The following is a 25,086-nucleotide window of genomic DNA, read 5'->3' as shown; positions in this document are numbered from 1 at the left end:
CTATTAAAAAAAAACACCAGCGCTACTCATGTTTAGAAAGAAATCGAAGGCTTTTAAACTGGTTAACACATTTGAAAGCAAAGGAGCCAGAAACTAGAGGGGAAAAGAGGGAGAAAAATTACCTGTAGTTAGTAGGGAAAGGAATGTTTAATAATTTAAAACTGAAGGCTGAAAACACCTCTGAATATTACCCGTGCTAGTGGCAATTATAAAAATCACATCAGTGTCTTGTACAAGAGACCTGGTACCCTGAATGTGTCCTTGTAAATGTTTTCAGCTAAGAAGCTGGAAATAAAGATGAGCTTTTACCATCTGCTGATATGACTAATTAATAAGTTAGTATTTATTAATGCTTTGAAGTTTGCAGGCTTTGGCTGCCTGGTGTCACTGCAGCGCTGCACAGAAGTGCTTCATGATTACTTTTCCTTGATGTTTACTCCTGAATTCTTACTAATATGGTGAGAAGAAGTAAAAATAACAGCCCATCAGGTTACTCCTCTCACAAGCTATGCACTGAGTGAGGCTGGATGTTCAGAGCAGGGCCTTACCCTGGTGTAACAGCACTTTATTCACCTCAAACATAGATGTAATAGAATGAATTATCATGGAAATTAATATAAGCCCTTGTGTTTACCTAATGTAATGTAATTGAGCCTCTATCAAGTATTTGTCAGAAGAAATTGAGTACCTAAGTTTGTCACAGACCTACAAAATAATTTTGGTTGAAAAGGACCTCCAGAGGACATCCATTCCAACTCTTTGTTGAAAACGTGTCTGTTTAAATGAGATTGCTTAGTATCCACCCAAGTCTTGAACGCAACTCCAAGGACAGAGATTCCACAACCTCCAAAGGCCACCTGTTCCAGTATTCGAACACTGCCATTGTTAAACCGAAAAACTAAATATAGAACCCTTTTTCTATATAAATAGCACCTTTGGCCGGTCTTGCTCAGTCTGGTCGATATCTCTGAGTGGGGATCGCTGTGCTCCAGGTGCGTCCCGCAGGTACCGAGCGCGAAGGGTCGCTGCTGATGCGCTTTCCTTGGGCGCGACAGCCCCGGCTCCTGCCTCGGGTGTCTCTGTTACGGGTGTAAAAACCAGCGCAGATCTCCGACAAGTAAAACGCGCAGCTGACTTCTGAAGGATTTTCTTCCTTGCCCCTTACAGACAAACAGCGCGCACTGAGCGCCCCGAGGCGTCGCTGCGGTGCCGCCCCGCCCGCGCTGCTGCTGCTCCTGGTCGGCACGAGTGACCCTGCTACTCCCCTCGCAGCTCTTGCCCCCGAGGCAGTTCTGGAGCAGAAGCCGCTATAGTTTCGGGGCCGGGGCTGCACAGGGATTCTCTCGGGAGCGTCCCCAGCTCCCGCCGCCACGACTGCGCCCCCGCAGCAGGCTTTGCCCGGCTCCAACATGGCGGCCCGGGCTCTCCCCTGCCCTGTTCAAAGATGGCGAACCCGCTCCCCCGCGTGCTCCCTCGCCCCTTCCCGGCCCCTCCTGCGCGCGCGCGGCCCCGCCTCACTTCCGCTTGTGCAGCAGCCATTTTGTCTTTCCGCCGCTGCTGCTGCCCAAGCTTCTCCCTCCCTCCTGCCGCCGCGGGCCGCGACACTCCAGTTCCCCCCCGGGCGCGGCTCCCGCCGGGCCGGGGCCGATCCCGACCTCCCTTCCCCTATCCCGGGAGGCTTCTCCGCAGCCCCGGCGCGGCTCTGAGGGCGCGGGGCGGCTCCCGTGCCCCTGCCGCGCGATGTCCAGCGAGGAGAGCTACCTGGCCATCCTGCGGTACCTAACTAACGAGCGGGAGCCGTACGCGCCGGGCACGGAGGGCAACGCCAAGCGGAAGATCCGCAAGGCCGCCGCCTGCTACGTGGTGCGTGGCGGCACCTTGTACTACCAGCGGCGGCAGCGCGACCAGCAGCGCTTCGCCGAGCTGGAGGTGGTGCTGCAGGCCGAGCGTCGCGCCCGCCTCATCCGCGCCGCGCACTTGGCGCCCGACGGCGCGCACCGCACCCGCCTGCAGACCTGGCAGGGGCTCTCGCAGAAGTACTGGTGGAGAGGTGAGCGCCGCGGGCGGGGGCGGCTGCAGGGGCACGGAGCCGCAGAACCGCGGTTGGAAGGGACCGCAGTGGGTCCCGGGGTCATCCCGGAGCGCATGGCACAGGACCGCGTCCGGGCGGCCCTTGAGTATCTCCACAGCCTCTCGGGGCAGCCTCTATCAGTGCACAGTCACCTTTACAATTTTTCCTCGTGTTCGCGTAGAACTTACCGTGCATTAGTTTCTGCTCGTTGCCTCTTGTGTCATTGCTTGGTACCACCGGGACCTTGCTCCATGCTCTTGATACTCTCTGTTTAGATATTTATACACATTAATGCGGTCCCCTCTCAGTCGTCTCGTGCCAAGGCTGACCGGGCGCAGTTCTCTCAGCCTTTCCTTGTAAAAGAGATGATTCAGTCCCTTATCAATCTTTGTTGCCCTCCGCTGTACCCGCTCCAGGAGTTACATGTCTCCCTACTGCTGAAGGGATGTCCATGTGCCCTCCCTGGCGGGACCAGGAGGGGACTGTCACTTGCTGAGTGACCAGTGCCTTTAAACGCCACCTCGAAGCACGTGGTCTGTGGGCAGTGACATTGTGTCACACCCCGAGAGGCAGGGTTTACTGTGCACAGTACATCCTGGTCAGCACATTGTCCAGGGCTTCTCATCTGTTGGTGGCACCTTGAATATATGGAAACACTGAGTACAGCTGTCCCCTCCCGGTCTTGCACACAGCCCAGGTAAGACAGTGACATCTTAACTGTGCCTTTGGGATAGGGTGATAATCCAGTCCACGTGACCTGTGTTAGCTTTGGACCTCATTCATGCATGTGATGGTGTTCATGTTAAAGTACTGCAGCTGCCAGTGGTGGTTGGCAGTCCTGGCACTCATTGTTTTATTTGTCTCTTTCTTGCAATGAGAAGCTGAAAAGGCTGACTAATTCTCAGCTGGGTCCTGAGTGATGTCACAGCTGTTAAAACTGGTGGTGCCTGAACAGCAATAATTCCCAACTGGGACTTTCTTTTGCCTGAGGGAATGACTTGATATCTTGTTCCCTTTGGATTTGGTGCTCTACTTTTAGCCCTAGGTATCCATTAAACAAATAGCCTGCTTTTCACTTGCCGTGGGCCCAGTGTGTGTCTGTATTGCTTCTCTTGTTCTGCTCTCTTCATCCATCAGCAAGTCTATAATTTCAGCTGTAATTTTACCTATTTTCAATTTCAGGAGAGATTTTGCTCTAGTTGCAGCCAGTCCCTCCAGTCCAAATCTCATTGGCTTGAAGATATTTTCATGTGAAGAAAGGGTTTGGCATCTCAAAGCTGATATACCCGTTCTGGATGGTGGTTTCCTTGCCATTATCTTCATTCTCATTGTCTGCCCAGCTTTGTACTGTTCTGGCATCTACTCTCATCCTGTGCTGTAAACTTCCTCCATGGGCCTCAGTGTAGCTTCTGTTTGTCAGGAGAAGGCATTCTGTATTCTTTTGATCTTACTTTTATTTTTTGATCACCTTTATTTGCACATCCTAAATCCTCTTGCTTCTCTTACACTGAGAATACTAAAATTCATTCCATGCTTTCAGTTAAAGTATTACGTTTCTTACATGTGTCTCCCTTAAAACAATGTTTTCCTGGGCATTACAGTGCTCTCTGGCTGCTATGGACAGCAGCTTTGGCCCAGCTGTCATCCTGAGAAGGACATCAGCCTGGTGTGTGTTCTGTAACTGCAAGGCCATGGGCTAGAGAATGGCTCAGAGGCCAGGAAGGGTGTTAGAGATGTGATTTGCAGGCCAGAGACCTCCTGTCTGATTTCAGATGAAATCAAGGAGGTGTGCAATTGTTGAAATGGGCATTAATATCTTAGGTTGCCTTAAGTCTCTGTTTTCCTCATCCTTACAAAGATAGGTATTTAATGATAGTGCAAGTCATGCTCTGAGGAGATGTGAGCAACCAAGTCTAAGTCTGGGTCAGCAAAGCTTTTGAGCTGTGCTGGATTTTAAGCCATAGAAGGCCAGCTGCTATATATGCTTTTATATTGTCCTAGTGAAGAGAACGAACTCAGATTGACAGCCATGCATGGAAAATGCCTTGGTGTCTAGAAGAGGACCCTGCACTTAGGACCTGTTGAGTATCTGAAATTATTTACAGAATTGCAGAATGTGCTGAGTTGGAAGGGACCCACAAGGATCACTGAATACAGCTCCTGGCCCTGCACAGGACCCCAAAAGGCACAAGAGTCATTCCTGAGAGCATTGTCCAAACACTTCTTGAACTCTGTCACGCTTGGTGCTGTGACTGCTTCTCTGGGGAGCCTGTTCCAGGGCCCAAACACCCCCCCTGGATGAAGAACCTGTTGCTAATGTCCTACCTAAACCTCCCCTGACACAAAGTCAGGCTATTTCCTTGGGTGCTCTTGTTTATATTTGGTTCCACTGGTTAAAGTACTGGTGGGAAATTGATTTATTTAAATTCCAAAATCATAAGCAATTGATTTAAATCAGTGTTAATAGTATCTATTAGTGTCATTGCATATAGCACAGTTGATCCCACAGTTTTGCAAAAGCTCATAAGTGAGCCTTCCAATTCTTGTCCTCTTCAGCAGGAGCAAGCCATTTGTGAGGGCTAAATACAGGATTATATTACATTTATCATTACCTTGGGATGATGAGACTAAATGTCTAAATACCTTGTTGTTTTGGTTTTTTTTTTAGCTTTAGTAATCTTTCTAGGAGGGTTTCCTTGATGTAGTGACATTCTAAATGTTCTACCTCAAATTAGCAGTAGAGACATACAATATCATGCAATGGTGTGAGAGAATAGAATTGGTAATATTGCATTAGAGAGGAAAAGTGTAGGTGACTGACTTTATTTTTCTTGGTTAGTATGTAATATTTTTGATTATTAATTATTGATGTTTTGCTAATCTTCTACATACTTAGTTATTTGTTTATAGTAAATAGAATTAAGATTAGAAGCCTAATCAAGCTCCATTAATTTTTCTTAGGTATTCTTAAGCAGGTTAAAGATTACATTAAAGAATGCAGCAAGTGCCAGGAAAAGCTAGATCGCTCTAGATCTCTCTCAGATCCTTCTGAAATGCTGGAGGAGCTAGGACTGGATGCAAAATCTCATGAAGACAGTAATGAAACAGACGATGAATTGAATAACAAAGCATCAATCCCAGCAGCATCCCCAAAGCCTGTGAAGAAGAAGCCAATAGCAAAGCACGAGCTTGTGTTTGTAAGTACCACTGTTTACATCTGAATAGATTGGTATTTTCTATTACTGCGTTCTTGGTCATGTACTTATTTTCCATTGTTGTGATAATCTTGTCACAGCAAGACTATAAATTTTGCCAAAGATCTTGAATATGTAGAAATGGGATACTGGTGTATATGTCATGAAATTAATTACAGGACATTGTTGCTGGGAAATAAAATCACCCTATATATATTATGCATATAGAATCTAAGATAAAATGAATGGCAGTAGTAAAACATCACATACCAGATTCTTATGGCCTCTATATCTTTTCCTTAATAAATGATTCTATACTGATATATAAAATTGTTGTTCATAACTGCAGGCTCGCATGCACATAAAGACATTTGAATTTAGAAACTTTTTCAGACTGTAGCATAGAAAAATACAGTCAAAGAGCTGTTTGAATATGTCTTCCCATTTTTCCAGTCGGTTTTAATTGTGTTTGGAGGGAGGGTGAAACTTAAAGAAAACAATAGTAAAGTTAAGCTCTATATTCTACAGGCTCAAACTGATTGTATGGTTGCAGAAAATAATCCTTTTCTGTGTTTCAGTGTGAATGCTTAAAAAGGCACAATCCAAATGTAATGAAGTTCTCAAATGTTGTTTATGACAGGTTGACAGTAAGGGCCTTGTGAAGCAGTCATCTTCCAAACATTGTCTGTCAGTCTTAAACCAACTGAATCAGCAGAGGCTTTCCAATCAGTTCTGTGATGTGACTTTGCTGATTGAAGGAGAGGAGTACAAAGCTCACAAATCTGTCTTGGCAGCCAACAGCGAGTACTTCCGAGAGCTCTTCATTGAAAAGGGAGCTGTCACTAGTCATGAAGCTGTAGTGGATCTGTCAGGTGAATTGCTGTGGGTTTCAAAGCTCGAAATCATAATATCCTAAGTAAGGTGTACAGTATTTAATTCAGTCTTTCTTGAGTGTTAAAGACAACCAAATTTTATCTTGCTTTTTTCTCTCTTTTAATCTAAAAGTATTTTGTGTGGATCGTAATGCAAAAGTGATCACTGATTTTGGCTAATCTGATTTTCCATGGACTGTGGTATTTAACCTTAAAGTTTCTGAGAAGCTTTTGATGGATTTTTACTTCGCTTAGGCGTGTTTCTTCTTTGTATTAGTCACAAATGTTAAAAAGGGAACAAAGTCAAATGCTTGAGTACATCAAGTGGGGATGTTCACAGGCTGCTTGGAGAGTTGTTCAGCTTAATGAATGCTAAATTGCTTCTTATTTCTGTGAAGCAGAATTATACATGTCTGCTTATTTCTCAGACCTGGTACATGAAAGACAGGAGCTAAAATATATGTTCTAAAAATAGCTTTGTAGTGATGAAGAATAGTGTACAGAACATATGCCTTCTCCATTGCTTTCTCATTTATTAACTGTCTTTCTCTGCATGAATAGTAGGCATGCATGAACAATAATTCTCTAATAGGATAGTCCAGAAAATTCCCCACATTAAATATTTGATTTATTATTTATGCAACTGTGGACAATTATACCAAATGCTTATATTTCAGCATTTCTATTTATATATCCATATTTTTATTGTTTTCAGTAGCTACTTCCTTATTTTTCTACCACATCACTTGTTACTTAAGACCTGAGTACTTTCTGAATGTAGCAGATCCAGAAAGACTTTGGTTCAATTAATCTGCTCCAAAAGTATTGTGGCTCTCCCAGCATCTTGAAATATTCCTCAAAGAGTTTTATTGTGAAACTCTTTAAGTACTACTTAGTTTTTGGAAAAGTTGTCTGAGCTTACCCATACATGGAAACTACGTGAGGAGAAAGCTGTAGTGTAAATGACAAATTAATTGAGTGCCAGTGATGGGCTTGTTATTTACAAGTGTGTTTTGCTCTAACTGTATCAAAGGTGAACTGTTGTATTCATCATGGGATATTTTGGGGTAATTTCAGGTCATCATTATTTGCTCTAATATCTTGTTTTATTCCTGGTAGGTTTCTGCAAGTCCAGTTTCCTGCCTTTATTGGAATTTGCTTATACTTCAGAATTAACGTTTGACTTTTGTAGTATGGCGGAAGTGGCCATGCTTGCCCAGCATCTCTTCATGTCAGAGGTCCTTGAAATCTGTGAGAATGTGCACAAACAGATGGAAGAGAAACAAATTACAGTGTACCAAAAGGGAGATATTCAAACAGTAGAGTCAACACAAAATCTAGCAGAGCAGTCTGAAGTGGAGATGCAGCCCGTGGATGGTGTTGAGCAACCTAAACTCACAGCCAGTGAAGTGCCAGTAGCTGTGAATGGAGCTCCTTCCTCTGCTGGGACAGAGGAGGCAGCAGCACCCTGGCCTGACCTCCTGCACCCAGAGCCTCTGGAGGCCACTGCAGGTGACTTTTCCAAGCCTGTGGAACGGTGTGAAACAACTGAAAATTACATCAAGATCCAGCTGGTGGAGAGCATTGCAAACAGCCTCTACAATAGACTCAGCACTGAGCCATCGGCTGTGGAAGCTATGGGCGCACAGAGTCAAAGGGAAACTGAGACAGTTCAAAATCAGAGTGATAAAGCACATGTGGCCTCTGCTTCTGAAGACTCCTCAGAGACACTCAAGCAAAAAAGTAACGAGCAGAGCAGCTCCATTTCCCTGCCAGAAAGCTTCGCTTCCAGCCAGGATGATACTTACAAAAGCAAGCTTCGCCAGCGTTCAGTCAGTGAGGGGGGATACATCAGGCTGCATAAAGGAATTGAAAAAAAACTGCAGAATAGAAAGACAAATCCTAAATCTGCAGTGCAGCAGGTATTCTGTCTGTCATTAGACCTTGTAGTTACCAGAGTAATTTCTAAGCTGTGACAGCTGGGCAGACAAAATCCCAAAAGCACTGACTTGGCATCAGTATTCCTTCCATATTGAAGGTCCTTAGAATGCTCAGTGGCCACAGTCTAGGTTGAGTATCTTCTCACAGCTTCTTATGGTTGGACAGAAGTTGTATCATCTCCCCAAAATTCTTAATGATCTGTGAATTTAATTCTGAGCTAGCTCATGTGTATGTCAGTCACAGATACATACAATTATCTGTTAGAGAAATGAGATCCTACATTTGTTCAGACTTGACAACAGCATTGGGAATGAAAAATTTTACATCCCCTGTAGATCTTAAGATGTAGTCATGAGTCACAGTAATGTATTCCTGCTACCTTCTGATAGGGTCAATTTAGAGAAAGGTTCAAAGAGCACTAGTATTAAAAACTCTAGCACCTGAACATACTAAATATTAAGTAATTGAACTAGTTCCAGTTACATTTTTTTAAATGAAACAGTCTTATTACTCTTTCCCATTTGAGGGCCTTTCCTCTTTCAGTGCCTTTGGATAGTTGACAATCATCTCATTGGGCATTCATGCATTTAGTTTGTGACAGAGTGCACTTCACTGCATGTTGGCAAAGTCTTCTGAAGAACTGTTAATTACCAGAGGAGTCTTGAGAGTTTTGTGTACTAGAGACACCAATCCCACACACAGGACAATAATTTGTTATCATTACAGCACCCTGGTAGATAGAAAATGTAGCATTAGTGTCTTTTTACAGATGGACAGCTTAAAGCCCAGATGCTAAAACTAGCACAGTCAAAATACTTGAGCAACCTATTTATGCTGGTTGGAGAGCACCACGATTTTGTTCTGTTTTGGGAAGGGGAGTATTTACTTTTGGGAATAGTTCCTGTTAATGTATTTTGCAGTTCTTAAATCTAGCTCCTTGACAGATGAAGTGCACAGACCTGTGGAAAAAAGAAATTGGTTTGGATGATTGCTCAGGATTGGACTCAGGAATAGGTTTCTGCTTTCCTAACTTGTTTCGTAGCCTTTAGTGTTTTGTGCATCCCTCAACTCCCCCTATGGCATGGAATGTCATATAAGCATGGGGAAGGAGATGCTCTCTTGAGTTCCCAGTTTTGATACTGGGAGAATAACAGGAAAGAGATTGCAGGAAAAATGCTTCTGGTTTAAATTACAGTACTTGCACCTGGCATGGAGATATTGGGGATGAGGTGTGCTTCCTAGGAATTCATTATTTTCCTAGCTCTTACTAATCACGTACTGAACAAAATTATTTTTGTGGCTTCACAATTTAGCCAAGTTAGCTAAGTTTTAAGTTTTAGTTTAGCACAATTTAGCTAAGTTTTCAGAGCAACAGGAAAATTAAAAATATGTTAAAAAGTTTTCTCTGTATTGAGTTTCAGTTTTGTTTTCAGAGGCATGGAAGGGCTGTCATCTTTTCAAAAACTGCTACATACCTCTCTTGTTGGGTATCGGAACAAATCATGCAGGACTCCACTTTCTTCATGTAGGAAAAGCCAAATCTTTATTCACATAACTTATTTTATACAGTTTTCATAGACCTCATGTTTGACTCCTATTGCTTAGTAGTTTTCTTACCACTGAATTCATTGGTTAGCAAACAGTATTTTACTTGTCTATCAAATCTCTTTATTCTTGGATTGTTTAGGTACTTTTTCTGATGGTTCTCATTGGACAAATCCTTGTTATTGTAGGTGCATTTGTTTTTCACCCTCAGAATAGATAGTTACGTTAACAAATGTCTCATTCTCAAAATAGCTTCATGTGGGAACTTGCAAACTGCTTGATAGTGGCACTTAGAAGAAGTGACAGGGCAGCTTTGGTAATTTAGCAAAGTGGGGCCTTGATTTCATAAGGCCTTTCTTTTATAATTCTTCTACCTGTCTACAACAGTTGGGAGAACAGGGTGAAGAAATTGGGATGCTTGTATTTGCTTCCCTTGCCTTATTCTCAGGAACCCAAATGAGACACACCTGATACAGGACATTTCCACCTGATCACTTAGAATTTGGCTTCTAAAGAATTTGGCAGCAAGTTTCTGCAAAGGAGGGTGAGATTATCAGCTCCAGGTAGCACTGCCAATACCACCTAAAAAAACCCTCTAGTGCCTTACTCCTATATAAAAAACCTCTAGGAAATCTGGAATGCTCTCAACTTGATAGAAATCCTGACTGGCAGTACTCTGTGATTCTTCTTTAACTATCCCATAGCTGTCATTTAGGCAGTTAGGGCTGAAGAGTTCATGATCCCTGAACTAGTAAGTCACTGTGTCACCATCATCACAGTAAGTTTATGGTTTTTAAAAAAGAATGGTTTTTCATTCACCTTCAGATCTCTAGTTTTGTAGTGAACTGAAACAAGGTAACTTTCAAGCAGCTAAGTCAGCTGAGCAAAATTAAGTGGTAATACAGAAACACAGAACATCAGCTTTTAATACAAACTTTCAGACAAGGTATGTAGTACAATGCAGTAAAATTCATTCAAAGGTTCTGTTTTTCCAACTTAGGTTGCCATGAAGCTAGTACAAAGAGGGAAAAAAATGAAACAGCCCAAAAGAGAGACCACGGAAAATAACGAAGTGGAAGTGCAGCACAAATGCACTGACTGTGGAATGGTGTTCCAGCGGCGCTATGCACTTATAATGCACACACTGAAACATGAAAGATCTAAAGAATATAAATGCCCAGTAAGTTGAGGGGTTGGATTTTTTTTTCTGTGTAAACCTTCGTCCTTACAAAAATTAGTTCTGTAATTATATTAGTAATTATTTTTTGTTGCTTTTTTTGGTATGTATATTTATTTTCCTTACTGATTTCAGAGTTGGGCATAGCCTTGATCAGGATGAGGTGAGGTAGAATGGAGTGCAGCCACTTGGTCTGACAGTAGTAGTGTGTGACTTGCTGCACAAGACAGTGCTAGTATGGAATTTGCTTTTAACCCTACCAGTAAATTTGTATTTAGTCTAGTCTGGAAGTTAATCTCACTGGGAAGTGATTGGATGTTCTGTCAGTAGCCATAAAATAAAAATTTACAACTAATCATTAACCTCATTCAAAATGGCTGTTGGAGTTGGGTTATAGATTTAACTCATCATATTACTGCACTTAAAACATTTGATTATTCCTGTTTTTTTTTTTTTTTTAATAATTCCGAGTGTTACATGCAAAGTAAAGTTGTAATATTTTCTGTCCCAGTTGTGTAAGAAGGAATTCCAGTATGGTGCCTCCCTGCGGGCCCATCTGGTGCGGCACACACAGAAGACAGAAGCCAGCGGTGCTGCTGCAGGTGCTGAGGGGACAGGCATGTCCTCAGTGAAAGGGAGAACCAAACGGGAATTCGTATGTGACATATGTGGGAGAACTCTGCCTAAGCTCTATTCCCTCAGAATCCATATGCTTAAACATACAGGTGTCAAACCCCATGCATGCAAGGTAAAGTCCTTTTGCCCTCTAATCAGATTAGTAATGTTCTCTATTACCAATATTTTGGTGTTGACGCTCTGCCCTAAAATTTATGTTAATCTTGGTTACTTCACAATAAGGAGAACCAGTGCAACATTCATGATGAAATTGCTTGCAGTCCAAGAGTGAGAAAACAAGAATTAATTTGAGTTGTGCAAGTTCATATTCTTGTGTCTAGAAGAATGTCTTCCTTCGATGATTCCTTTTTTTTCACAGGCAAGTTCTGTCACTGGTGATAAATCACAGACTTGGCCATCATAGTTCCCAAGAAATACAGGAGGTTTTGTTCTGTTTGAAGTTAAACACCTATTACATAATTAGTTTTATTTGTCCTATTCCACCACGTATGGATTTTTTTTAGGTTTGTGGAAAGACCTTTACGTATAAACATGGATTGAAAATGCACTTAGCTCTCCATGAAGTACAGAAACAGTTCAAGTGTGACTTGTGTGAAAAGTCTTTTGTCACAAAAAGAAGTCTTCAGGAGCACATGAGCATTCATACAGGTAAGTGATGAGAAAGGTAATCCTTTTCCTTTGCTTGGCTATTTTGTACTGCTGAACTTTAATGTTGTTTTCAGTCAGGCAGCTGAGATAGCGGTAAATAGTCATTTTCTGGGACTAAACCATAGTTTAGTGTTATTATGCAGATGTTCTGTATAGGAACAAATTGGTCTGTTCCTGTGGTTTTATGTACGTATTTAATGCCTGTATCATGTCAATTCAACAAGAAATAGGCAACAGGCTGGAATGTTCTAATGCACTTAATCTCATAGCCTGTCCTTTTAGAGGAAAACATGCTAAGTTAAATCTCTCAATATCTCTGTGTATGTTTTACAAGATTTTCTGTACTAATACTGACATTTTGTAAAGCCTAGTGTCTTGAAAGATCTTAGCATGTGAAAGATGGCAGTATAATAATTCAATACAAGCAGAGTTTTAAAATTGCAATTTGTAACGATTGTTTGTGTTTCTGGTTTTCTGGGCTGAGCAGAATCAAGAGAGATACTCAGGATAATTTGTTCCTGAAATTAAGGAATTTGTATTAGTAGTCATCACTCCTATGTTGATGAAATGGAGCAAAAACTTTTATTTTAAAGTGTTTTTCCGCAAATGCAAGATATAAGCAATAATCCATAAGCAATGCTGTGTTTCTGAAGAAATTGCATAATACATAAACACAGGCAGTTGTGGTTTTTTTCACACAAGAAGGCAGATTTTTAGGTTGCTCACTTTTCCTCACTAAATCATAGTTGCAGCAATGTACCTATGTTTAAAAACATAAAATAATTTAGAGTTGCTACTTCCCCCTTTTGTGTAATTACATTAATATATACAAAATACACTTTAAAATTCCCTCAGTGTGTAATTGAACAAACTTGTCTTTGTAGTACTGCTCTGATTACTTAAGGTAAGTTATATATGAATTAAAAACCTGTGTCACAAAGCACTCCAGAGAAATGGAGGCCTGGCTTGGTAACATACTTTGTTTTGTTTTTGCTAGGAGAATCCAAATATCTTTGCTCCATTTGTGGAAAATCTTTCCACAGGGCATCAGGACTCAGTAAACACATAAAGAAACATCAGCCAAAGCCTGAAGTTCGTGGATATCAGTGTACTCAGTAAGTCAGGTGATGGGTGGTTTTGGTGGGCTTTTTTTTTTAGTATTGATGATCCTAGTAATTTTCAAGATTAAAAGCAGCTTCTTGTTGTAGCGTAAAACTGTTCCTCTGGCCTGGGATAAGACTTGGAAAGTGGAGAATAAGAAATATATTTTTGTAAATACATGTGCTGGAGAGCAAAGTCTTGGCTTTAAGCTGTTACCTAGCTCTAGTTCCATGCAGCTATTCTCTAATGACTTTGCACTGTAATTGGTGCTGTAATCAGTAGCTGTGTGGGTACACATCTTTTTTGTAGGACAGATAAAAGAGTGTAAGATTGTGAGAGGCCAAGGGCCTTCAGCCTGGTTTTCCCCTCTTGTAGTGTGATAGTGGATTTCAGTTTGATTTGAAGCTGTCCTGTAGAGTCTGCAATGTCCTGCACTTGTGTGCAGTGTTTTCTGAAACATGGCTGTGTTTAGGAACATTGCAAAGTGAGACTCACTGACTGTTGCAGTTATCTAGATTATAAAACATATGTGACCACTTAAATATTGCAATAAACGACATTTATTTTTATTATTAATGGCATTTATTATTATTTACATGACAGCATTGTGGACTTTAGCAAAGCAGAAACTGTAAACTGGAAAGTGTGTTCTTAGTGCATTAGCAAAACATGGATACTTTTTCCATGACCAAGCAGACTATAGGGAACCTTTCAAGTGCCCTGTGGAAGGACAAATAATGTTTAATTTTGGAATTCATAATGAGGTCCCTGGGAAGCTCTGTCAGATATTAAGAGGAGTGGTACAATTTATATGATTGCCTGTAGCATCTCAAGGTTTTAAAGAAAGCAGTGATCTAAAGAGTTGTTTAAAGTATCTCAGTGCTGCTGCATACTAGCAAAAATAATATTTTCTAAATTATGAAAACTTTTTCAGTTCTATCAAGAGTGTTTTTATTTAGTGATTTTAAATACTAAAAATTAATTCTAAAAATACAAAGAACAGAGGTAATAGGGTGCACAGACACTGTTTCATGAAACATACTATGGAAGGGATTTTTAGTTTTGAAGGTGAAATATATTTATAAAACAAAAATTTTTTACTCAAGGCAGTAGGGCCATGGATGCAAGAGATCACCTTGACAGAGAAGATATTTTGACTCCCCAGCTTCTTCAAAATTGACACAGTCCTTGCTGCTTCTCCAGCAAAGGTCTCTACTAAGGATATAATTCATGTTGTCACCAGTGGTTCAGAGAGATTCACTAAGCAATAACCAGACTTCAGTTTTTTAGTTCGGTGGCTTGGAATGGAAACCTCCCTGTCAGGCTTCAGTCTGAACTTCTGGCCCCATTGAGCAAAGCTGACCATGAATTATTTTCCTAAAATGTTCCTGGAAGTTTTGCTGTGAAGTATGTGTTTGATTAAAACACAGTAATGCATGACAATGTATGGTGATTGCTTGAGTTTTTACTTCTCTAATGGCTTTTCCAAATATGCAATCCTTAGGGAGAGAGCGGCAAATGCCAACCCCTTTCAAGCCCCTGAGGGGTCGTTCTGGTACTTTTTAATGTGGATGTGCAAACTGGAGATCCCTGGGAGCCCCATTTGAACTGGAGCAGTGAGATTTTCCAGACGAGGAGGAGGAGGAGGTTGTTTGTGTGGCTCAGGGACTGTTACCCATTTATTTTTTTTTCTCCCTCAAAAGCAAAGACAACTTTTTTTCTCTCCAGAATGCCCATTATTCAGGCAATGTAATATCAAATGTTTTGTTCCTGTATGGAAGCTTTTTTATTTTCAGGTTCCCTCATTCCAGTGGTTGATACTGTAGAAGTTGGATCAGCCGCCTTTGCTTGCTGGCATTGCTCTGCTTCTGTCCTTTCTAGAATCATGCAGCTGTATGTTGTTACATGAGGAAGAGAAAGAGATGAGCAGCAGAATTTCTTTCAAAGGGAGAAACCATGTTTTTGATTAGACCAAACTCTGTAATCGTCATACCAAGAGGAGCTGTATAGTCATACTATACAAAGTACAGTGAAGGAAAACCATAAGTTAGCCTGGGTTAAGATGTGTACAAGCAGCAAGCTAAAGAATGAGTATCAATACTTTCAGGTGCTTTCTTGCAGGATTATGAACTTGAGTTTTTTTTAATTTTCTAAAAATCCCCTACATTTGAGCATTAAAAACAATAAATTCCAGTTATCTTTGTGTCAGTCCTCTTTGGTTAAGGGAAGAAGCAGCTGTTACTGTCCTCATATGGTCATATGCTATAATACAAATTTCTGATGTCTCCCAGTTGGTTTGCCTTTGACTATTCACCATTAAAACAGCAGAAAGAATATAGTTAACTCAGTAACAGACAAAAGGGTTTCAGAGGTCCTCAAGTTTTAGTTTTATTCCAGGCTTTCAAATAAGTTGCTATTCTTTTTAAATTTTCCTAGTTTAGAATGGGATTATGTTTTAAATAAATACTTATGATGCCATAGGTGTTCTCAGTCTTTAGTTACTATAAAAGAAGAGGGTCCCAGTGCTTTTGAAATCAGTGCCTTTCTTGTATGGGGTGCTAAAACATTTGTTGTTACAGATGTGACAAGAGTTTCTATGAAGCTCGGGATCTTCGGCAGCATATGAATAAACATTTAGGTGTAAAGCCATTTCAGTGTCAGTTCTGTGGAAAATGTTACAGCTGGAAGAAAGACTGGTATTCTCATGTAAAGTCTCATTCTGTCACAGACCCTTATAGGTAAGAGGAAATTAATTTAACAACTGAAATATACTAATCAAAGCGAGGCTATAGAGGTCCACAGCCTGTCTACAAGGCACTGTCTAATCCACCAATGACTGATAGATTGATGGTGACTGGGGTCTTGAGTACTTGAGGATGGATGGGTGACTTTAAATAGTGTGGGTTAGCTGCTAACCTGGGACACAGTGCTGGAACTAAGACATGACGTCATAAGAGTATAAATACAATCAGTGAAGTTGGAAACTTATGTGATCTCACTTCTCTAGAAGGGTAAGTGGAAGCTTTGTGGCTGTTGATAAGAGGAAATGTAGTTTGGGCCAACAATATTACTTCTAATTATGGAACTACTTAGCATATAAGACAGTATTGCCAATTACCTTTGTCTACCGTAAATAAAGTGCATTTTGGCTTAAAAGACATAAGCGTACAATAATGGTTTTAATAGATTTCTCACTTAACACATTTTAGATGTAACGTCTGTGGAAAAGAATTTTATGAGAAAGCTTTGTACAGAAGGCATGTAAAGAAAGCCACACATGGTAAAAAAGGAAGAGCAAAACAAAATCTGGAACGAGTTTGTGAGCACTGTGGAAGAAAATTCACACAACTCCGGGAATATAGGAGACACATGAACAATCATGAAGGTATGTAGAACACAAATAGTCATTACATCCCTCAACCCCTAAAAACACAATGTGCAAGGGGGTAATTGTTTCTTTGAGTCTTTGTGTGTGTTGTCTGGCACACACATGGAGGTTTTTTTACAGATTCTCCAGTTTTATGTGAATCCTGCTTTGGTAACTTGCTGTCAGTGATTCCCAGAAGTTGCTTTTGGGCTCTTTCTAAAGCTCCAGTCACACACAGGGACTGTGCCAATTTGTCCTCAGAACCTGAATAGAAGAGGAACATTTTTACAAGTGACTAAGAAGGGTAAATCTGGCAAAGAATTGGATGCACTAAAACATTCTCCATTTTCAAAGGTGCACGCAGTTAACAAAGTACTCTTCAGATAGGAGAATGATTGGCCTAAATTTAAAAAGAAAAAAATGGACCAATGTTGGAAATTTATCAACTTCTTAATTTATGACAAGTGATATAGATATATATAGATATAGATATATAGCTATAGATATATATATAGATATAGTATGATATTTGCGGGAAATATGAAAACATTTTATAATTTTAGTTAAGGAATTGTGTGCATTTTTACTTTAGATGTAAGGTATGAAATTGATTTTTGAGTATTTGGTTCTTTCAGCTGTGTTGAGAGTCTGTATTCTCCTCTCCTGGGGCAAAACCCACTTTTTTTTTGAAGCATGTTTCCTTTTAAAGAGCTCTTAAGAGTAAATCTGACAGCTGTCTAACTATTGAAATAAGATTTTGTGCTTGTTTCTAAACAGAGGAAGTGTCCTGTAGTAGGTACCTAGCCTAAATCTACAGTAACTGTCACAGAGGAAAAGCCAGTAGTGAGATGGTGTTTGTCACCACCCACACACCCCATTAGATATTACAGACCACAGAACTCCAATGTTATGAGGGAAAATAAGATCATACAAACATCAGGTGCTGTATTTGAACATATGCAGTGAAGAGGAGGGGTAAAGCTGTAGGTGTACAGAAGAATTGACAGAAGCAAAGGATGACTAGAAATATAAGTGACAAATATTGTGAAGTAAAACATGGCTTCAGAAAGGCGTCAAAATGATCAGAATTCCATTAAGCATTGTGCACTTAAAATAAGGAAGAAACTGCATTAAAAGGAATCTTGAAAATTTTTTTTAAGTTAAGTGTTGGATTGGGCTGGGCACTTGTGGAAAATCTAACTACTGAATGCATTATGCTTGCATTGTATTGTTGCACAGAAATGGTGGACAGGATCTCTTTCTTACATGGCAAACATCCCAGTATTGCTCTGTTCCCCCATGCTGCTGTTCTCCCTATCACTCCTGGCAGGCTCCGTGACTTTTGCTTGCTTTGCCCCGCGCAGGTGTGAAGCCGTTTGAGTGCCTGACGTGCGGCGTAGCCTGGGCGGACGCGCGCTCCCTGAAGCGCCACGTGCGGACGCACACGGGGGAGCGGCCCTATGTGTGCCCCGTGTGCAACGAGGCCTACATCGACGCGCGGACCCTGCGCAAGCACATGACCAAGTTCCACAGGGACTACATACCCTGCAAAATCATGCTGGAGAAAGACACCCTTCAGTTTCACAACCAGGGGACACAGGTGGAACACGCCATCAGCATTTTAGCCTCAGACATCCAGGAGCAAGAAACCGAGATCAGCTTTGGCACTGGCGAGGGAGAGACTGTGGTGCTGACAGGAGAGACGCTGGAAGCCATCGAAGCAGTTGCAACTACTGAGGAATGCACATCAGTCTCTACCCTTTCTGACCAAAGCATCATGCAAGTGGTAAATTATGTACTGGCACAACAGCAAGGACAGAAAATGGCTGAAGTGACACAGGCCATTGAAACTGTAGAAGTGGAAGTGGCCCATGTAACAACAACAGAGTCAATTTAGTATATGAAAGAGCAGGAAGGGTGAGGTTCTGTATCTGTGAGAAGCAAGTGTATAATGGGTTAGCTGAGGCTTTCAGTGATGCCTGTTTTCAAATGGTTAATTCTCAGTACTGAATGTTGTGATGACAGAATACTGCACTAAGCATTATATTGAAAAAGTACCAGTACTCCAGTGTGGCCCAAGGCTTTGAAAGCTAAGATTTCTATACTGGCTGTAACTTAAAACAAAAAAGTTAAAATTATGTTTTTGTGTCATGAAGTATCATACTGTAACTGAAAAATTAAAAAGGAAAAACATATAAAAAGGCTGCACTAAAACCTAGAAATGCACAACTATTGGTAGCTTTTTTTTTGTTTTGATGTGCATTTCTTCAAGTTTGTGAGCAAATTACCTGTGTTGGATTCTGTCTGTTTACTCCCAAGACAAGAGAGGTGTTAGAATGCTTTTTGTAGGCTTGTGCTTCATGTGGCATACAGAAAAACTGAAGCTTTTTTCTCTGGGCAAATGCACCATTGGTAGTTAGTGAACCCCAGTTCTGAAGAACTTACTTAAATTCCAGGTGTGTGGGTGGCTGGTCCAAGGTTCAGCAAAATTCTGTAAAATGTTTTATAGATAATAGGCAGGGATCTGCTGAGTCTGAGGAAGTTGTTCTCCCAAGGTGGTTGTGCATTGAAGTTGACCAGAGGACAGCCCACCACAGGGAGGCTACTTAGGGAAGTGAACTCCTTTTCTTTTGTAAGGGAGGAGTTTGCTCCGCAGCCTCTGTGCACAGCCTCGTTTTACTCCATGTTTGTTTGGAAGCTATTGCCAGCACTGACGTGTGGACCCAGCGCAGTCTTTGTGTGTGGTCACAGCAGCCTCATGAGGGATGCTTCTGGTTTTGCTTTACGTTTGATGTAGAAACTGTCAAAGGATAAAGGTCTAATGGCACACTTCTTCAGGAACTAAGGAAGTTCAGGTAGTTATGGACTGGTCTTGTATTGTATTGAAAGGAGGAGCTCTGGTAATTCCCAAGCAGAACACATGACAGTATCAGGGTAGAGAAATACGAAAGTCTTGGGATGGGGTAAAAATCAAATTTGCCTCAAAATTACCAGAATCTCTAGAAGACCTTATTACTGCTGCTTTAAGAGAAATAGGGCCAATTAATGCCTGGTGTTAACACCACATAGTTGGAAAAATCCTTACTGGGTGTTCCTGCAAGTAAGTGTGAATGACAGCTGTGCTGGGCCCAGGTTTCTGTGTCCCTGGTTTATCACCACGAACGGGGCACATGTTAATCTGTACAAGGTGGGGGTTCCTTTGTTGCTGCGTGGTTTCTTTAAGCAAGCAGCATGTCTGTCAAGGAAACAAAGAGTGTTTGCATGTGAACAGTCAGAGCTGTAGTCTTTAAATTCTTCTCAGTCTATAGTGGTATCACATGTTTCCTAACCTGGACAGCAGTAAGATATCCGAGCAGCCAGAAACTTGTAATATTGCAGGGTAAATTTCATAAATAAAGTGACATGCATATAACTCTGCTACTTGTGAATCAGATCCACTGAACAAAATTTCAGCAAACCCTGTGGCAAAGTAACCACCTCATTTGAATTGGTATTTCTACTTTTCATCTTATTTAACTATGTGGATATCTGTATACTAACCTCAGAATGGACTGGGTTTTTTTGTACTTGGCAATTCTGTAGATAAGCAGTTGTTGAAAATTTTTATGTTTGAGTTCCTATCTTGGATCCAAATTAATTTGTAGATGCCTATTTCAAAAGTCAGGGTCTTATTTCAGATAATATAGTTATTTATATATCCTGCACCCCTTTACAATTGTATTATTTTCTAATTACCAAATGGAGTAAAACTAAAATGAACATTAAAAAAAAATACTGCTAGCTATAACTTGAATTTTTGTATGGCAAAGAATCTGGAGATAGCCATCCTGCTAAAAATTGAAATACTGCCATTATAATGGAAAAAGATTTAAAAGAGCACTAGATAAACTTGAAAACTTACTTCAATGTTTGTATCCTAAAAATAATTATGTATTACTAAAGTGAAGAAGTGTTCAAGGAAAAACAGCTGTAAATAGTGCTAGAACATTATTTGTATATTTAGTGTGTTACCTTACAAAAAAAGAATATTACCAGCACCTTAGTTTAATCTTTGGTGCATTTTTTATTTGCCCAATCTATGGAAGAAGCAAAAGTGAATCTGAATTTTGGAGCCTTCATATCCACTGTCAAAATGCTTTTACTGACTCAATGATCTGCTGTTTAAAAACAACCACCAACCAAACTAATAACAAAAGGTTGTTTTCTAAACAAGACTCAGCCAGGAATGTCAAAGCTGAATTTTGTGGCACCCCTTTCCTAACATGCTGTGCCTTACCTTTTCAGAACGATGTGAGGTAAGTAGGGAGTGTCACCCTTGGCTTTGCTGTTCCTATCTGTGTGGGATTGCCTTGTTTTTCTTTGGACGTCAGCACTTAAGACATTCACTACCCTTCTGCAAAAGTCAGACTGCAAATATGCAGTTGGTATTTCATTTTTTTTAAGAAATAAAGTTAATCAGAAGTGTCTGTTCATTAAGTATTCCTTGTGAATTCCTGTACATAATGAATCAGATTTGTACATTCTGCTGTTTTTATTTAGTGTTAGATGTATAAAGTTATAGTTATTTCTGTCATCAATAAAATCAGCTCTGCCATCAATTGCTCTTCCAAGAAACTTTCTTTTTCTCTGGGGAAAGAAGGTGTTGCAGATTCCTCTGCAGTATTTAATCTTCCATATATGGACAGATTCTGGCCTGGATTGTTCTAGTAACACCTGCTTTTTAAGTTTTGCTTAAGGCTCAAAGAGTTATGTTGTATGAGGAAGGGAAACACACTGCCCTCCTGAATTGTGTCAGAACAGGGCTGTACCAGAGCATAGTGCTAATGAAACACCATGTATATTGATACTGAAATTGCTTTGGCTGCAAGTCCTCGGGGTGGGTGAGGTATCTGCTTGGCCCCCTGGTACCTAGCTGTAACCGTTCTGGTTTGTTTCAGACGATATTTCTTTAGACTTGGGTGTACAACACTGCACCCCAAAGCAAGCACCAGCCAGCACTTCCATCTTGGCTCTGCTCTGGGATGGATATCTGAGAAGGGGTTGTGGTGTGGAGGTTGTCCTCCAGTGTCACTCTCCTGGCTGAAGGATGAGCTGTACAGCTGCCTCCAGGTCTGGGAACAGTGTCCCATGCCTTTCCCTTTGCTGTTACAGGAACTTCAAGGCAGCACCAATGTTGCAGAAAGCCTGATTCTCTTCTGGGAAGAGAGAGGGAACACTAGGAGCTTTTTAACTCCTCTGTGAGCCCCTGTAAGTAACCAAGCTAAGTCTATAATTAAAGAAAAGTGGGGGTTTCAAAAGGCTGAGTGCTGAAGGAGTAAGGTAGGCTTCTGTTGAACAACTACTGTTCCACAGGGATGCAACTACAGATGCACAGCAGCCAAGTGATGCGTGGATCATTTTTTGCCCTGCTTTGTTTCTACTGGAGTTACAACCATGTCATTCCTTGCTGTTAAAGGAAGCACCATGAATTTCTGCAGCACCAGTGAGGAGCCAGTTTTACAGCTGTGGCCAACAATGTGGTGGAACCCCCCAGCATCTCTGGAGCAGCTCTTAACTGAATCCTGTTCTGCAGAAAAATTCCAGCTGCTGCAGGCGAGAGGCCCCTGGTCACTGTCGTCACCCTCAAGTGCAGGGCTGTTGGGGGGCATCCTTACAAGTCTCGTGTGACCTTTAAAGGACTGAGCAGAAAGGAAGTTTTTCTTGTTCCCCTAGGAAAAGTTTTGTGCTGCAGGCTTTGTCTCTCCTCAGGGGTCAATGCCTTCCAGCATTGCTGAGTTAAGTGGTGCTTTTACATGTGGAGTAGTGCAAGCTCTTCTTGTCATGGCTTTAAATTTTACATGTGAACAGGATTGTCACACAAGCACCTAAGTAACAGAACTACAGCACCCCTTTAGGCCCTTGTTCAGTGCCTGCAGCTGTAGAGATGGCAGCTGCTGTGAATGGGGACACTTCTGTCACCAAAGCACTGCTGTGATTCTGTAACAAGCTACTGAGCATCAGCCAACACCTTATATGCAATTACCATGTTTAAAAATTAGGGGATGCTGGGGGAGAAAATAGATAATTACATTTTTATTATAACTTGCATTAACTTTAAATTAATAACTTGTACTCCCAGGAAAACATCAATATGGGTTCATAACTTCAAGTTTCAGCAGAGCTCTTGCTACAGAACCACAAACACTTTTTGCATATCTATCTCATCAGGAAATCCAATCCCAAGAAACAAATGTAAGAACTGAACCACACACCAAAGCAGAGGTTTTCCAGACCTTGTTCCATGTCACTGCATCAGGAAGTCCACGCTCTGATTACCAGCCACTCCTGCCTCCTCCTTACCCAGCCTGAGGGGCAGCTGGCATTGGAGTGTCCAGACCTCAAACAGCTGCAGAGGTTTGGGCAGTAAATCTTGGGCTCCCACCACTGCAGACTGCTAAATGCAAGTTTGCAAACACAAACTGAACATGCTGTGTCCAGAGTTAAAGTGTAACAGTTGATGTTCTATGCTTTTAATTCCATGCATAACTATGCACCTTACCCCAAGCAATGGCTCCACATTATTAAACATGAGCAGCTTTCCTAAGTAAGCACCATATAAGATGCCAGTATTTCAAAATTAGACAATCTTTTTTTTTAATGAAACCAGAGGAAATAAGGGATGTGTTAATAGGATAAAGTAAAAAAGCAAACTGTTAATTATCCAATATTTATGATGTTCTAGTGAGTCATGACAGAGACACCAGACAACAAATTCTGGTGAGTTTAGAAGTACTCAGCATTCCTCAACTACAAGTTGAGTTATATAAGGAATATATAAGGAATAAATAAGGAATTTAAAAAAAACAAATCTTTGCAGAACACCCTTTAAAGCTACCAAATACACAGACAAAAAGCCTTCTTGAAACACTGTAGCTTCGTCAAACAGATTTATCTTATCTTACAGCAACCTATAAAGAGTTCTAGTGACACCACTGAATTCCAATAGTTTAAAACCTGTTTTCCTCTTCAGGAAACAGAAGTTGCCATTTTCTCAAAAGCTGACTTCCTGCCAAGTCTCTTCAGAAAGCCAACTTTGATAAAGCCACTGGCAGCACACGGAGCTCAGCAGAGTCCTGTGAATTCTGACAAAGGGGTGCTCTACAAACCTGGCAGCCGTGGAGATGAAGCTCACCAGGACTGATGGCAGCTGCAGCTGCTGCCTTGGTGCTCCCAAGAGCACCACAGCTGGTTTTGCCAAAGTTCAACGAATACTGGGATTGGGTCATCTCCGATAGGGCTCAAACTGGGAACTGGCACCCCTCAGTTACCTTAGAGACAGGCTGGGGACTCCTTCCTGCTGATCAAATCTTCGTTCTGAGAATCAATCTGGACAATGCACCTGCCATGCTTTAAAGGAATGAAATTAGGTAAGGGGCCACACCCAGCACTGCTTGAAACATAGCCACCAGCAGTTCACTGCACTGTTTGGTGGGGCTGTTTTGGTTTGGATTTTTGGGAGGGGACTTTTCTTGCTGGTCTTTTTTTTGGGGGGGGGGCAGGGGTTGTTGGGCTTTTTTATTATTTTAATACATTTAGATGAATTTGGATCCATTTACAAGCCAGCGAACTCAGCACAGCCCAGCTGCAGGGTAGCACAGAGAAAGTTACTGGGTAATTGCTCATATCTTCACCTTATATCATCAATGTTCAAGCTGTTCAGGTGCCAGTTCCTGCTAAGCAAGCATGAGCCCCATGGGATAAAACCACACAAGCTGGCATTTCAACCACTGACAGGCACGCACAGCATGCTGTACTAAGCAGTTCAAGGTCTCAGCATACCTCCTGGAAGCACTTCAGCTAAATCAGATCATTTACCATGAGTTTCAGGATTCTTGAACATCCTTAGAAGAAAAAGCCAAACCAACTACCCCAAAAAAAAAATTACACCAAGAACAAAAAAAAAGGCTCTCGGCATGCAAAAAACATGACTACTCTAACAAGAGCCTACAGCTTCAAGTTAATCCCAGCTAATATTGCCTTGATGATACTGTTCAGATCAGTCAATTTGTTCTTGCAAGTGTCAGACATTAAACACCAGCAGACAAAATCCAGCTTGTTTGGCACCCAGTCCTGAGGAGACTGAGGCCATCCTGATGGATTTGCTCCCATGAAACATGGAGAAGGATGAGAACACCTGCACTGGATGAGGCAGGATCACTGCTCACCTTCAGCTGAGATTTAGAAGTTTCTGCAGTCTCTCACAAGGTCTAGGATTATTTGTTGACCATGGAAGTAAAAAGATAAATATAACTTTTGCTCCCTCAGTTGCATGGAAGGTATTTCATAGTATGTCTGCTCTTCTGCCTAGCAATTTCCTAAATGATTTTGAAGTACAAGGAAATTCTGGGTATGAACATCTACTTCAGACAAAGATGTGAAAGAAAGTGGTGGTAGGTTAATTAAAACAAGGAATAGATATCTGAGTCATTCTCATATTTGAAGTTTTGTTTTGCTTTGTTCCTATACAAGTGATTGATATAGTATGAACCAGCTAC

At 41.2% G+C, this 25,086-nt stretch overlaps 1 protein-coding gene and 1 long non-coding RNA gene across 2 annotated transcripts; both read left to right on the top strand.

The window, feature by feature from the left end:
• Positions 1-1,583: 1,583 nt before the first annotated feature.
• ZBTB11 (zinc finger and BTB domain containing 11) lies at positions 1,584-21,150 on the top strand. Its single transcript, XM_053934511.1, has 11 exons — positions 1,584-2,050; positions 5,033-5,268; positions 5,906-6,137; positions 7,257-8,059; positions 10,624-10,803; positions 11,312-11,548; positions 11,940-12,084; positions 13,082-13,199; positions 15,765-15,923; positions 16,395-16,570; positions 17,917-21,150. The coding sequence occupies exons 1-11, from the start codon at positions 1,741-1,743 to the stop codon at positions 18,447-18,449; spliced, it is 3,129 nt and encodes a 1,042-aa protein (XP_053790486.1). The 5' UTR covers positions 1,584-1,740; the 3' UTR covers positions 18,450-21,150.
• An 88-nt stretch (positions 21,151-21,238) lies between these two features.
• Positions 21,239-23,600, top strand: LOC128783613 (uncharacterized). The gene is made up of 3 exons (XR_008429215.1): positions 21,239-21,799; positions 22,008-22,158; positions 23,562-23,600. It is a non-coding gene; the product is annotated as an uncharacterized LOC128783613 (long non-coding RNA).
• Positions 23,601-25,086: the final 1,486 nt, after the last annotated feature.

The sequence above is a fragment of the Vidua chalybeata genome, chromosome 2, assembly GCF_026979565.1.
Source record: "Vidua chalybeata isolate OUT-0048 chromosome 2, bVidCha1 merged haplotype, whole genome shotgun sequence".
NCBI classification, from domain to species: Eukaryota; Metazoa; Chordata; class Aves; order Passeriformes; family Viduidae; genus Vidua; species Vidua chalybeata.
The sequence above is the reverse complement of the archived record's forward strand: the minus strand, read 5'-3'. Positions and strand labels throughout refer to the sequence as shown.